Consider the following 15,551-nt stretch of genomic DNA (forward strand, 5'->3'; position numbering starts at 1 on the left):
ATATTTCCAGTGGCGTATTAAAACATATAATCATACTTAAAACAACCTTTAAGTATGTGTTTATATATTTGAAGTATACCATCTAAATCAGCTTTAAAAGGTGGATTCATTCTTAATTTCGTTAAATTTTATTTAATAACATTAGTGGATGACACGTCACTGCAGCGTTTACTTTATGTGATCCTGCTCCTTACCTCCTCCTTATAGTAAAGTTGCAGCTTTTTGCACTTTGCCCTTAAAGGCTATGGCTGAAAGAGAATATCTAATAAAAAGCACAGACGAGACTATAAACAAACACAAGCCTGCTGACTCACACACAAGACAAAAGACCTGAAAGACAACAGTTACAAATCACTACATTCTTTAATATGAATCCCAATGGCTCACACACATTTATTTCGTTCATCACACACTTGAAATGTAAGCAAATTAGCAACTGTTAATTTTAATTAACAAAATTAAATCGTTCTTCAAATAATCGTTTACGTCCAGTGTCTTGCGGTCCGGCTGTGTTTTCAGTCCTGGTGCTCGTGCTCCTGTCCCGGTATGAGCCAGCGGATGCTGTCTGTCCGCAGGATGGCGTACGTAGTGAAGCCTGTGATGAAGAGGATGGAGAAGACCAGCAGCCAGTCGATGCTCTTCACCGGGACGCTGAGGAGGGGGCCGAGGCGGTCGGTCTCAGTCACGTTTTGGTCGAGGCCGACTTCAAACCCTGAAACACATGAACAGTGCAGGTGGAGAAAAACATGACAAACTACTCGAAGACTTCTGATCTGTATACTGATCTGATACTGTATACACAAATCTATATCCCTGATATTTCCTGTATATATTTTTATGATCCAGACTGTTTTCCAATGCAGAAGTGTCTTAAAATGTGCAACTCCTCTGGTTGTATAGAAGTCTATGAGAAAATGACTCTACTTCTCTCTTGATTTATTACCTCAGTAAACATTGTAAACATGAGTTCATGGTCTCAATCTCTAGTTTCAAGTCTTCTTCAATACAGCATGATGTTCATTTAGTAAACTATGGTCCATTTAGAGTCAAATAGTTGCAAAAAAGCCAAGATGGGAACGGACAAAATGCCGAACTCGAGTCCTCAAGACTAAAGCATCAGTCCATGAACCAATGGGTGACGTCGAGGTGACTACGTCCACTTCTTATACACAGTCTAGTCTATGCTGAAACCTAAAATCTGCATTATTACGGACTTCTTCCACTCAGTTTGTACCTGTCTGGTTGCCGATGAAGGAGGTGAGCGTCTCCAGCGTTCTGTCGGTGTGGTTGAAGCGAGCCATGGGTTTGGCCCCCTGGAACAGCAGGATGTTGGGCACTGCCACGGTCCCGAACCTCGTGGAGAGGCTGGTGGAAGATGGAGACGAACAACACACGGCTCTGTTTTAGATATTCAGTTGCTGATCTGGTCTAACATTATTGACATTGATTTAAATAATTTAAAATGTTCTTAATAGACATAAAAATGTTCAGTTTTGGTTGAGACTCTGTGAAAAGTTATTGAAATTAGCTAGTTTACTATTTGCTAATAAAACTGTGAGCGATATTTCTACCAGACACGATGATACACATTAATACCAGAAGTCATGACCGTTCACCTGCTGTGCTGCGAGGCATCCAGTGCCAGGAAGTGCATGCTGGGAAAGACTCGGGGCAGGGCGTTGAAGTGAGGTGCCAGGCTGGCTGAGAACTGGCACCAGGCGGTGAAGAACAGCACTACGGAGCACTCTGTGCCGTTAGCGTTCAGGAAGTCCATCAGGTCCTGAGAGAAAAGAGGAACAAAGACGCAGACTGAGGGATGGATTCTTAAATACGACTGTGTTTATTCTTAAAGCAGCTTTCCCAGAACATGCATCCCTTTTCTCTCTTGTCCGCATTTTATTTGCAAATGAGTCTGCAAGCTCTGGTTTGTTAGCATTAATATAGCGCTTGACAAATACATATGATTACCTCTGCTCAGGTAGTTGTCTGTTGCCTGTTAAGCAGTTTGTGTGTTTTGTCAAAAGCAGATCAAACACTTACTAACAGGTTTCTGTTGATGAACCCATAAGCCTGGTAGGAAGTAAAACGGTCCATTATTAGCTTACCACCTACAGTCTTTGGTCTATAATAATGAAGCTAAATGAATAACATGTGTAAGGGTTCACTAAACATGATAACACATGTTAAGCTCTAAGTTGTCTTAAGTTAAACGTACGACCAAATTCAGGAAATGCGTTCAGATGTCGGCAGTGCTGATGGCAGCATGAATACCTGTGAAGCGTTGAGGACCTGCACGGTGAAATCGTCAATTCCTGTGATGTTCCTCTTATCGCAGGTCACCTTGTACGTCTTGGCGGTCTCTGTGGCGTTCTGCTCCTCGGACGGCAGGATGTCGGCGTGCACTATGTCGAGAGTGATCTGGGGGTAAACATCCAGAGAGAAGTCCACATCGGGCTTCAGAATGACACCAAATATATAACATCTAAACTACAACGGACTTATTTCTATTGGTGTTGCGGCTTCAAATAAATACGGAAATCATTCATCGATTATCAATATAGCAGAGCAGATGCATTTTCTGATGCTCAACTAATTGATTGACGAATCGTTTCAGCTCTAATCTAAACCCAGACAAAGCTTAAGGAAATCTTCTGCATGATTTTAGCTTATTACTTTCTGTTTTGGAGTTGTTTTTTTATGTTTTTTGGGGGGGTGAGGGCAGGATTAACAGGTAATGAATTAATTAATTATCAGCTGTCAACTAAATTAGAAATATATGTATAAAGAAAAGAAAACACAACAACTCCCATTCATGTTGTAGTGCTCGTAGTGAGTTACCTGCTGCGATGAGTTGTCGCTCATGTCCTCCATCGACGCTCCTTTAGCAGCCAGAGCAGGTGAATCACACTGGGCACTGTTCTCATCGCAAGGCGGGGAGAAGCCTGACTGGTAGTCTTTCACATTTTTGGGGAACAGGGACTTGATGTCAGACGGGTCGATGGGGGCTTCGGTTCCCATCACAGCATCTGCCATCTCAGCCGTCTTGAACTGCCTCTTCGGCAGAGAGTCCAGGTCTTTTAACTCCACAAATTTGGGGCTGTTTTCCATATCGGACACTGCGTCCTCTGACAGCATGAGCTCCAGGGAATCATCATTTTCTGAAAAAAAGAAGCAATAATTGATCAAATTCAGTACAGAAGACATTTCTCTCACAGCTATCTTTCTTGTTTTCCTTTTGAACGTGTATGACGATGCTAAAGATGCGCCTTTTTTTCAAGGTTTCTCTAAAGATGATCTCTTATTTATAAAAACAGGCTCTAATTTGTTGGCCGTAAGTTATGTCCCAGGAAGATTACTGAGTAAAGGAAGGTTTCCAGACCTCTAAATCACAACCCACATCTCTGATGTGTTCAGTGACAGATGGAAGTGATATAAAATGGCAATTCAGTCCGGCTGGAGGAGGTCAAGTTGCCAGTTAATAAGGTACACCTAGCTAAAACTAATGCTATCTTATACACACACAAAAATGTGTCCATGAAGGTAATGGTGATGTTTTAAAGAGGTGAACATGAAGTAAAGGTCGAATTAGCTCTTGCTAGGTCCTGCCCAATAAGGTCAAGTCATACAATTTCCTAAAGAGAGCATCACTAGCTTTTCAGCTAGTTAATGCTAAAATCCAGATATTAAAAAGTGTAACGTTAATGTGACTATAAACGTTTGATTAGGAGTGTAATTAACGTTACACCATCTCTAATAATGTATGATAACATCCACTAGTTTCATGGACAGGGTTCGTTTGATGTCTTGTTAAATCGTGAACACATAATTGAGACAACGAACTAGCTTCTTGGCATAAAAATGCAATTAGCAGTATGATAACAAGTTAGCCGTTAGTTAGCGTTAACGGCCAGTTTGCAGTGTTTTGCTAGCTTAAAAAAAAAAGCTGCTGACAATCTCTTACCTTGTGCGGTCACAGCCGAATACTTCAAAACATCAGAATAATAGAACATAAAAAAGAAAACATACGGGATGTGAAGTTTATTTAAAATCACCGTCATATTTCTTTTTTTATTTAGCTAGATGCAAAAATGAACGGCTATCACGACATGTTGAGATGTGACATGATGGTTTTCGTCTCATAGGAAAAGAATGTTTCCGAGCGGTGGCGGAAGAAAATACATGTTGCACCACCAAATTCTACTTCCGGGCATATAGACGACTTCCGGAGTGACTATTTGCAACAACAACAAAAAAGATTGATGTTATATCTTTTGATTTACGCTTGAAATACACGCCTGTATGTGGCGTGTTTCTCTGTAGTACAACAAGATAGAAATAAATAACTAAAGATATGGTTGTCTTGTGTCTATACAGAAGGGTAATCCTGATTTAACCGCTGAAATACACAGTATAACTGGTTTATTTTCAAGACGAATGAGTAGATTGTATCAAAAGGAATTCCCTTAGCTCAAGTGATTAAATGAATATTAATTAAATGATTCGCACAGCATAATGTCAAATCACCTATATAGATTTTAAGGCTAAAATGGTACTGATTTGTGTAATTTAATTCATTCCTGTGTGTTGAATAATATATATATATAAGTATCTGTATTTATTTAAATAGACTATTTGGTGTTGTTGGTATATTTACTGTCATTTTCATTACATACTTATGATTGTAATATAATGCATATATGCAATATATGCATTTTGAATTAAAAATCTGTTTTTGTCCAACTTAAAACAGAATTGTTTTATTAGATGAATGGGTTTATTATGTTAAAAAAATACGATAAAAAAGAGTCATGTATGTAAAAATGTAGAAATGGATTTGGATTTTTGAGCATCGGCCAAATTAATGTCATAAAAAGTTTTTATATTGTATATTTTGTATTTTGTATTAGTGGAAGTAGTAGTAGTAGTATCATGTTGCATTGGGAACACTGGTTCTCAGAGGATGTATTCCATTATAAAATCTGTATTTATCTAAAAGAAAGAATGTAACTGACGACTAAAGAAACACTGCAACTCTCAAACAGCTCCTCTTCCTGGAATGAAGCACAGCTTGATAGCCCCACACCGACTCTATTTACTGCTGGAGGGGAGTTTCCTCCTGCTCAAAGTCTATTTGTAGTCTATTTGTCGTTCCCTCCCCTTTCACAGATCTGCCAGTTAAAAGATGGGTGTAAACACCATGTGATCAACTGTAAGAGCTGAAAAGCCCACACACTGCAGATCAGTGGACACACATTGAGGAAATGAGCACAGCTTTTATAAACAGAGAGTGAAACTTACAGACACTCGCTGTCATCTAGAGAAGAAATGGCACAGCAACGGATTCAGCTGGATCGAGAAAAACTGAGCTGTTCAATCTGTCTGGATCTCCTAAAGGATCCGGTGACCATCCCATGTGGGCACAGCTACTGCATGAGCTGTATTAAAGACTGCTGGGATGAGGAGAACAAGAACAAGAACACGCACAGCTGCCCTCAGTGCAGGCGGAGCTTCACATCGAGGCCTGTCCTGATGAAAAGTACTATGTTAGCAGAGTTAGTGGAGGAAGTGAAGGAAGAAGGACTTCAAGCTGCTTCATCTGATCGTTCCTATGCAGGACCTGGAGACGTGGCCTGTGATTTCTGCTCTGGGATGAAGCTGAAAGCCTTCAAGTCCTGCCTGGTGTGTATGGCCTCTTACTGTGAGCAACACCTCCAGCCTCACTATGATGTTGCTCCATTAAAGAAACACAAGCTGGTTGAAGCCACTTTAAAGCTCCAGGAGAGCATCTGCTCTCGCCACGACGAGGTGATGAAGATCTTCTGCCGCACTGATCAGCAGTGCATCTGTTATCTCTGCTCCATGGATGATCATAAAGGCCACGACACCGTCTCCGCTGCAGTAGAGAGGGCTGAGAGGCAGACGGAGCTCGGGGCGAGTCGGCAAAAGATCCAACAGAGAGTCCAGGACAGAGAGAAAGACGTCAAGGTGCTTCGACAGAAGGTGGGGGCTTTTGATCTTTCGGCCGATGACGCTGTGAGGGACAGTGAGAAGATGTTCACTGAGTTGATGCGTCTGATTGAGAAAAGAAGTTCTGAGGTGAAGCAGCAGATCAGATCCCTGCAGAAAACTCAAGTGAGTCAAGCTGAAGCGCTTGAGGCGAAGCTGCAGCAGGAGATCAATGAGCTGCGGAGGAAAGACGCTGAGCTGGAGCTGCTGTCACGCACAGAGGATCACCTCCATTTCCTGAACAACTACCCCTCACTGTCCCGTCTGAGTGAGTCTGAAGACCTACCCAGCGTTGATATCCATCCTCTGTGCTCCTTTAAGGATGTGGCAGCAGCGGTGTCGGAGGCCAGAGATAAACTAAGGCTGTTCTGAGTGAGGAGTGGGGAAAGATCTCTCTGGCAGTGACTGATGTTTTACTGCCTCATGCAGAGCCCAGAACCAGAGCTGAGTTCATGAAACATTCTAGTCAAATCACACTGGATCCAAACACAGCACATAAACGTTTGTCATTGTGTGACAGGAACAGAAAAGCAACATTAATGGCAGCAGAACAGTTATATTTGAGTCACCCAGACAGATTTGTTGAGTTGTGGCAGGTCCTGAGTAGAGAGGGTCTGACTGGACGCTGCTACTGGGAGGTGGAGTGGAGCGGGACAGTTTTTATAGCAGTTGCATACAAGGATATTGGCAGAACAGGGACCATGGAGGAATGTGGCTTTGGAAATAATTACAAATCTTGGTCATTAGAATGTGACCGTAATCATTATATATTCAGACATAACAATACTTATACTTCAGTCTCAGGCCCTCAGTCCTCCAGAATAGGAGTTTATCTGGATCACAGGGCAGGTACTCTGTCTTACTACAGCGTGTCTACAACCATGACTCTCCTCCACAGAGTCCAGACCACGTTCACTCAGCCTCTCTATGCTGGATTGTGGCTTTCAGCATCTTCTGGAGGCTCTGCTGAGTTGTGTGAGCTCAAGTAGACAAGAGTTTAAATAATGATTCACCTCTAGACAGTAAATGTAGAGGTGTGTCTGCACTGCAGCAATCAAACATAGTGGGTGGGACTGTGGTGATTTGTTTCATAGGATTTACGTTATTTTGTTTTCATCAGAGCAATTCACTGAAATTGAGAAAATGTCTTTTTTTTTGCTTCACATGAATTTAACTATTTGAAATTGGATTCTTATGGTAAATTTTCTAAACATTTTCATTATATTCTGTGCATTGAAAATAGTGCATATGCAAAATGTCTGCTGATTATTTTTGTTCAATTTAAAATTGAATTTGTTTTTCATTTAAATGGTCCTATTTGTAAAACAAATAATAACATTACGAGTCATGTGTGTAAAAATCTAAATTAATTAATTAAAATTTACATTTTTGAGCATCTGCCAGATGAATGTAATATAAAACAAAAAAATAGTTATTTTAAGTTGTACCATATCTTCATGAACATGTTGTATAATTTAACGTTGACTTTTTAGTACTCTACATACTGCTGTCTGTGTGCTGCAACTGTACTGATATAAAACAATCACATTGCTTCTTTAAATGTTTTAAATGTATGCAAAGACAAATAACAGTAAAATGTTCTGACATAATCTTACATGTAACCCTCACAATAAAAGTGTGTTAATCATCTTTCTTAGAGTGAAGTCAATTGTTTTTGGAAACATTTATGAAAAGTCAATGTTCAAAATCCTGCAAATTAATAAATTGTGACATTTTATCAATAAACTGCTCTTCTTTAAAAAACTGTGTTCTTCCTTTCACTGTCAGAGTGTCACAAACATCTGTCTGTTTCCTACTTAATTGATTTCCATTGAATGTGTTTTTTTTAAAGATATTTTGTTAAGAGACTAAAACTAAAAGACAATCAAATAAACCCCTCGTGTAAAATTGTGACTCTTTTTCAAAGGAAAATATTTCAAGACAACATTTCAGCAGAATGTGTTACTTTCAGATTTATTACACAACTTTTGAACATTCCACAACAAGCATGCAGGAATAAATTGGGAATTATGGAAATCTTTACAGGCTTCACCAATCACACTTTAGGAATAACTTGGCTTCACGTCGTCTCAGAAACACTAAGAATGTGAGGTCATGTTTTGAAATCATCATCAACAGACCGTGTGTTGATTTAATGCTGAATATGGTGACGGAAGATAATGTTTACCTATTAGTACTCTACATTGTATTAGTGGAAGCAGTAACAATAGTAGTAGTATCATGTTTCATTGGGAACACTGGTTCTCAGAGCCTGTATTCTATTATAAAATCTGTATTTATCTAAAAGAAAGAATGTAACTGACGACTAAAGAAACATTGCAACTCTCAAACAGCTCCTCTTCCTGGAATGAAGCACAGCTTGATAGCCCCACACCGACTCTATTTACTGCTGTAGGGGAGTTTCCTCCTGCTCAAAGTCTATTTGTAGTCTATTTGTCGTTCCCTCCCCTTTCACAGATCTGCCAGTTAAAAGATGGGTGTAAACACCATGTGATCAACTGTAAGAGCTGAAAAGCCCACACACTGCAGATCAGTGGACACACATTGAGGAAATGAGCACAGCTTTTATCTGGAAACAGAGAGTGAAACTTACAGACACTCGCTGTCGTCTAGAGAAGAAATGGCACAGCAAGGGATTCGGCTGGATCGAGAAAAACGGAGCTGTTCAATCTGTCTGGATCTCCTAAAGGATCCGGTGACCATCCCATGTGGGCACAGCTACTGCATGAGCTGTATTAAAGACTGCTGGGATGAGGAGAACAAGAACAAGAACACGCACAGCTGCCCTCAGTGCAGGCGGAGCTTCACATCGAGGCCTGTCCTGATGAAAAGTACTATGTTAGCAGAGTTAGTGGAGGAAGTGAACGAAGAAGGACTTCAAGCTGCTTCATCTGATCGTTCCTATGCAGGACCTGGAGACGTGGCCTGTGATTTCTGCTCTGGGATGAAGCTGAAAGCCTTCAAGTCCTGCCTGGTGTGTATGGCCTCTTACTGTGAGCAACACCTCCAGCCTCACTATGATGTTGCTCCATTAAAGAAACACAAGCTGGTTGAAGCCACTTTAAAGCTCCAGGAGAGCATCTGCTCTCGCCACGACGAGGTGATGAAGATCTTCTGCCGCACTGATCAGCAGTGCATCTGTTATCTCTGCACAATGGATGATCATAAAGGCCACGACACCGTCTCCGCTGCAGTAGAGAGGGCTGAGAGGCAGACGGAGCTCGGGGCGAGTCGGCAAAAGATCCAGCAGAGAGTCCAGGACAGAGAGAAAGACGTCAAGGTGCTTCGACAGAAGGTGGGGACTATCAACCTTTCGGCCGATGACGCTGTGAGGGACAGTGAGAAGATGTTCACTGAGTTGAGTCGTCTGATTGAGAAAAGAAGTTCTGAGGTGAAGCAGCAGATCAGATCCCAGCAGAAAACTCAAGTGAGTCAAGCTGAAGCGCTTGAGGTGAAGCTGCAGCAGGAGATCAATGAGCTGCGGAGGAAAGACGCTGAGCTGGAGCTGCTGTCACGCACAGAGGATCACCTCCATTTCCTGAACAACTACCCCTCACTGTCCCGTCTGAGTGAGTCTGAAGACCTACCCAGCGTTGATATCCATCCTCTGTGCTCCTTTAAGGATGTGGCAGCGGCGGTGTCGGAGGCCAGAGATAAACTGAAGGCTGTTCTGAGTGAGGAGTGGGGAAAGATCTCTCTGGCAGTGACTGAAGTAGATGTTTTACTGCCTCAAGCAGAGCCCAGAACCAGAGCTGAGTTCATGAAACATTCTAGTCAAATCACACTGGATCCAAACACAGCACATAAATGTTTGTCATTGTGTGACAGGAACAGAAAAGCAACATTAATGGAAGAAGAACAGTTATATTTGAGTCACCCAGACAGATTTCTTGAGTTGTGGCAGGTCCTGAGTAGAGAGGGTCTGACTGGACGCTGCTACTGGGAGGTGGAGTGGAGCAAGAGAGTTATTATTTCAGTTGCATACAAGGATATTAGCAGAACAGGGAGCAGGGAGGAATGTGGATTCGGATATAATGACAAATCTTGGTCATTAGAATGTTACAGAGGTCGTTATGTATTCAGACATAACAATACTCTTACTTCAGTCTCAGGCCCTCAGTCCTCCAGAATAGGAGTTTATCTGGATCACAGGGCAGGTACTCTGTCTTACTACAGCGTGTCTAAAACCATGACTCTCCTCCACAGAGTCCAGACCACGTTCACTCAGCCTCTCTATGCTGGATTTTGGCTTCAAGTATCTTCTGGAGGCTCTGCTGAGTTGTGTGAGCTCAAGTAGACAAGAGTTTAAATAATGATTCACCTCTAGACAGTAAATGTAGAGGTGTGTCTGCACTGCAGCAATCAAACATAGTGGGTGGGACTGTGGTGATTTGTTTCAGGATTTAAGTTGTTTTGTTTTCATCAGAGCAATTCACTGAAATTGTGAAAATGTCTTTTTTGTTGCTTGACAGGAATTTAACTTTTAAAAACTCGATGTTAAATATACTAAACATTTTCATTATATTCTGTGCATTGAAAATAGTGCATATGCAAAATGTCTGCTGATTATTTTTTGTTCAACTTAAAATTGAATTTGTTTTTCATTTAAATGGTCTTATATGTAAAAAAAAATAACAATAATCAAGAGTCATGTATGTAAAAATCTAAATTAATTGATTTAAATTGACATTTTCGAGCATCTGCCAAATTTATGTAATATAAAACATAAAAAATAGTTATTTTAAGTTGTACCATATCTTCCTAAACATGTTGTATAATTTAACGTTGACTTTTTAGTACTCTACATACTGCTGTCTGTGTGCTGCAACTGTACTGATATAAAACAATCACATTAAAGGAAAATAACAGTAAAATGTTCTGATATAATCTTACATGTAACCCTCACAATAAAAGTTTGTTGATCATCTTTCTTAGAGTGAAGTCAATTGTTTTTGGAAACATTTATGAAAAGTCAATGTTCAAAATCCTGCAAATTAATAAATTGTGACATGTCAGCATTTTATCAATAAACTCTTCTTGGGAATGAAGCACAAAAAACGTATTTTAATTGTCACATGTAGTACATACATGAAATTCAGTATTAAAACGATCCTAAGCATTTGGGAGCAACAACCCGCTCCTCCTGCTCTGACAAACTCTCAGAGTCTATTTGGTTCCAATATTTGTTGTTCCCTCCTCTTTCATAAAACACATGTGATTAAATGTATGAGTTGAAAAGCTCATTCACTGCAGATCCGTGAATAAACATCAAGTAAATGAGCACTTTTACATCTATTCTTTAAAAAGGTGCACTAAAAACAAATGCTCTATATTGACATTTTATTAATTTAATAACATTTTAAACATGATTCTAATGTTATATTTAAGGCCATTTTCATAACATACTGTGCATGTAATATATTGTATGAATGCAAAATGTTGAATTAAAAATCTGTTTTTGTCCAACTTAAAACAGAATTGTGTTATTCGATGAATGGGCTTTATTATGTTAAAAAAATGCAAAATAAATGAAAGAGTCATGTATGTAAAAATGTATAAATGTATTTGGATTTTTAAGCATCGGCCAAATTAATGTCATATAAAGTTTTTAAAAGTAGTTCATTCTAGTTATACCATATCTAAATGGACATAATTTGCTTAATTTAATGTTTACCTATTAGTACTCTACATTGTATTAGTGGAAGCAGTAACAATAGTAGTAGTATCATGTTTCATTGGGAACACTGGTTCTCAGAGCCTGTATTCTATTATAAAATCTGTATTTATCTAAAAGAAAGAATGTAACTGACGACTAAAGAAACATTGCAACTCTCAAACAGCTCCTCTTCCTGGAATGAAGCACAGCTTGATAGCCCCACACCGACTCTATTTACTGCTGTAGGGGAGTTTCCTCCTGCTCAAAGTCTATTTGTAGTCTATTTGTCGTTCCCTCCCCTTTCACAGATCTGCCAGTTAAAAGATGGGTGTAAACACCATGTGATCAACTGTAAGAGCTGAAAAGCCCACACACTGCAGATCAGTGGACACACATTGAGGAAATGAGCACAGCTTTTATCTGGAAACAGAGAGTGAAACTTACAGACACTCGCTGTCGTCTAGAGAAGAAATGGCACAGCAAGGGATTCGGCTGGATCGAGAAAAACGGAGCTGTTCAATCTGTCTGGATCTCCTAAAGGATCCGGTGACCATCCCATGTGGGCACAGCTACTGCATGAGCTGTATTAAAGACTGCTGGGATGAGGAGAACAAGAACAAGAACACGCACAGCTGCCCTCAGTGCAGGCGGAGCTTCACATCGAGGCCTGTCCTGATGAAAAGTACTATGTTAGCAGAGTTAGTGGAGGAAGTGAACGAAGAAGGACTTCAAGCTGCTTCATCTGATCGTTCCTATGCAGGACCTGGAGACGTGGCCTGTGATTTCTGCTCTGGGATGAAGCTGAAAGCCTTCAAGTCCTGCCTGGTGTGTATGGCCTCTTACTGTGAGCAACACCTCCAGCCTCACTATGATGTTGCTCCATTAAAGAAACACAAGCTGGTTGAAGCCACTTTAAAGCTCCAGGAGAGCATCTGCTCTCGCCACGACGAGGTGATGAAGATCTTCTGCCGCACTGATCAGCAGTGCATCTGTTATCTCTGCACAATGGATGATCATAAAGGCCACGACACCGTCTCCGCTGCAGCAGAGAGGGCTGAGAGGCAGACGGAGCTCGGGGCGAGTCGGCAAAAGATCCAGCAGAGAGTCCAGGACAGAGAGAAAGACGTCAAGGTGCTTCGACAGAAGGTGGGGACTATCAACCTTTCGGCCGATGACGCTGTGAGGGACAGTGAGAAGATGTTCACTGAGTTGAGTCGTCTGATTGAGAAAAGAAGTTCTGAGGTGAAGCAGCAGATCAGATCCCAGCAGAAAACTCAAGTGAGTCAAGCTGAAGCGCTTGAGGCGAAGCTGCAGCAGGAGATCAATGAGCTGCGGAGGAAAGACGCTGAGCTGGAGCTGCTGTCACGCACAGAGGATCACCTCCATTTCCTGAACAACTACCCCTCACTGTCCCGTCTGAGTGAGTCTGAAGACCTACCCAGCGTTGATATCCATCCTCTGTGCTCCTTTAAGGATGTGGCAGCGGCGGTGTCGGAGGCCAGAGATAAACTGAAGGCTGTTCTGAGTGAGGAGTGGGGAAAGATCTCTCTGGCAGTGACTGAAGTAGATGTTTTACTGCCTCAAGCAGAGCCCAGAACCAGAGCTGAGTTCATGAAACATTCTAGTCAAATCACACTGGATCCAAACACAGCACATAAACGTTTGTCATTGTGTGACAGGAACAGAAAAGCAACATTAATGGAAGAAAAACAGTTATATTTGAGTCACCCAGACAGATTTTTTGAAAGGTGGCAGGTCCTGAGTAGAGAGGGTCTGACTGGACGCTGCTACTGGGAGGTGGAGTGGAGTGGGAGAGTTTTTATAGCAGTTGCATACAAGGATATTAGCAGAACAGGGAGCAAGGATGAATGTGGATTTGGATTTAATGACAAATCTTGGTCATTGGAATGTTCCAGTGGTGGTTATGTATTCAGACATAACAATACTCTTACTTCAGTCTCAGGCCCTCAGTCCTCCAGAATAGGAGTTTATCTGTATCACAGGGCAGGTACTCTGTCTTACTACAGCGTGTCTACAACCATGACTCTCCTCCACAGAGTCCAGACCACGTTCACTCAGCCTCTCTATGCTGGAATTTGGCTTCCAACATTAACCGGGGGCAGTGCTGAGTTGTGTGAGCTCAAGTAGACAAGAGTTTAAAACATGATTCACCTCTAGACAGTAAATGTAGAGGTGTGTCTGCACTGCAGCAATCAAACATAGTGGGTGGGACTGTGGTGATTTGTTTCATAGGATTTACGTTGTTTTGTTTTCATCAGAGCAATTCACTGAAATTGTGAAAAACATCACATTGTTTCTTTAAATGACATAATCTTACATGTAACATTCAGAATAACAGTTAGTTAATCATCTTTCTTAGAGTGAAGTCAACTGTTTTTGGAAACATTTATGAAAAGTCAATGTTCAAAATCCTGCAAATAAATAAATTGTGACATGTCAGCATTTTATCAATAAACTGGTATTCTTTAAAAAACTGTGTTCTTCCTTTCACTGTCAGAGTGTCACAAACATCTGTCTGTTTCCTACATAATTGATTTCCATTGAATGCGTTTTTTTTAAAGATATTTTGTTGAGAGACTAAAACTAAAAGACAATCAAATAAACCCCTCGTGTAAAATTGTGACTCTTTTGCAAAGGAAAACATTTCAAGACAACATTTCAGCAGAATGTGTTACTTTCAGATTTATTACACAACTTTTGAACATTCCACAACAAGCATGCAGGAATAAATTGGGAATTATGGAAATCTTTACAGGCTTCACCAATCACACTTTAGGAATAACTTGGCTTCACGTCGTCTCAGAAACACTCAGAATGTGAGGTCATGTTTTTGAAATCATCATCAACAGACCGTGTGTTGATTTAATGCTGATTATGGTGACGGAAGATAATCATTCAATTATAAAATAAACTATCAAATCATGTGCACGGATTTAACTTGAAGTATCAATAAATGAGCCATATTATTGAGTCCATTTTAGGTAATCCACATCCCAAAATCATCCCTTAATCTCTTCTCCCTTCTCTCCTCCTTGGAGGGTCACTGCCTCACAACAAGTAAACAAAATCCAAGACAGAAACAGCATTTTGGACATGAAATCCCCAAAACATGCTTCAGCTTTTCAGTAAGAAAACACCCTTAAAGTTGCAGAAGTTTGTGGGGAACAAACCTAAAAGATGGAGCGGGACAGACACGTATTTGACTCGTCATAGAAGGAGGACAGGTGTTAACAGTAAGCGTCTATATGTCTCAGTCAGCCATGACAGTGTTCATCATACCGTGTCAAAATGTCTGCATCCTACCAGCGTGTTCATCAGGCTTCACCTCGTCATACGCATCTATAGAAGCCTAAATAAATGAGTGAAACCCATTCCAACGTAAACACTGTAAATAAAAAACACACTTTAAGATGTGAAACAGCATCGTGTCAGCCATAAACTTTAAACAAAAAAAGAAAATATTGGTTAAATATTAAACATGGCTACATCAGAATTATATTTAAAAAGACAACTACTTCCAGAGTTAGATAACAGATGATATAAACACGATAAGATGCAAGGAGCTAAGTTTACATCGTCAATGTATAGCAATTTACAATGCATTCAAGAAACTGGCATTTTATGCGACAATTGAAAGGTTCTTTACCAATTCAAACAATCATACACTCTTTAATTGGGATAGTGGTCTCTAAGTGCTTTTTCATTTACACTGTACACAGTAACTGTCATGCTCAGGTTCGTTAGTGAGGAGTTGGAATAGTTTTTTTAAAATCAAATAGCATGAATGCCTACAGTTAAGATAACGTCTTATTCTTTGGTAAAGGAGGGTGAAGGGGATGTTTGTACG

The 15,551-nt window shown here is 40.6% G+C and overlaps 4 protein-coding genes across 4 annotated transcripts; 3 read left to right on the forward strand and 1 right to left on the reverse strand.

Moving 5' to 3' along the window:
* Nucleotides 1-344: 344 nt before the first annotated feature.
* On the reverse strand, nt 345-4,158 carry txndc15 (thioredoxin domain containing 15). The gene is made up of 6 exons (XM_076102264.1): nt 3,962-4,158; nt 2,839-3,158; nt 2,272-2,418; nt 1,617-1,780; nt 1,235-1,365; nt 345-712 (listed from the first exon to the last, which is right to left on the reverse strand). Exons 1-6 carry the CDS (start codon nt 4,056-4,058, stop codon nt 516-518), a joined length of 1,056 nt encoding a protein of 351 aa, XP_075958379.1. The 5' UTR covers nt 4,059-4,158; the 3' UTR covers nt 345-515.
* A 1,077-nt stretch (nt 4,159-5,235) lies between these two features.
* Nucleotides 5,236-6,530, forward strand: LOC142959837 (E3 ubiquitin/ISG15 ligase TRIM25-like). The gene has a single exon (XM_076101326.1). It carries the CDS (start codon nt 5,326-5,328, stop codon nt 6,376-6,378), a length of 1,053 nt encoding a protein of 350 aa, XP_075957441.1. The 5' UTR covers nt 5,236-5,325; the 3' UTR covers nt 6,379-6,530.
* Nucleotides 6,531-8,545: 2,015 nt separating this feature from the next.
* Nucleotides 8,546-10,954, forward strand: LOC142959835 (tripartite motif-containing protein 16-like). The gene has a single exon (XM_076101324.1). The coding sequence runs from the start codon at nt 8,648-8,650 to the stop codon at nt 10,322-10,324; it is 1,677 nt and encodes a 558-aa protein (XP_075957439.1). The 5' UTR covers nt 8,546-8,647; the 3' UTR covers nt 10,325-10,954.
* A 1,094-nt stretch (nt 10,955-12,048) lies between these two features.
* On the forward strand, nt 12,049-14,177 carry LOC142959836 (tripartite motif-containing protein 16-like). Its single transcript, XM_076101325.1, has one exon. The coding sequence runs from the start codon at nt 12,155-12,157 to the stop codon at nt 13,829-13,831; it is 1,677 nt and encodes a 558-aa protein (XP_075957440.1). The 5' UTR covers nt 12,049-12,154; the 3' UTR covers nt 13,832-14,177.
* The last annotated feature ends 1,374 nt before the right edge of the window (nt 14,178-15,551 follow it).

The sequence above is a fragment of the Anarhichas minor genome, unplaced genomic scaffold (genome assembly GCF_050575085.1).
Source record: "Anarhichas minor isolate MPS153535 unplaced genomic scaffold, ASM5057508v1 ptg000027l, whole genome shotgun sequence".
In the NCBI taxonomy this organism is placed as follows: domain Eukaryota; kingdom Metazoa; phylum Chordata; class Actinopteri; order Perciformes; family Anarhichadidae; genus Anarhichas; species Anarhichas minor.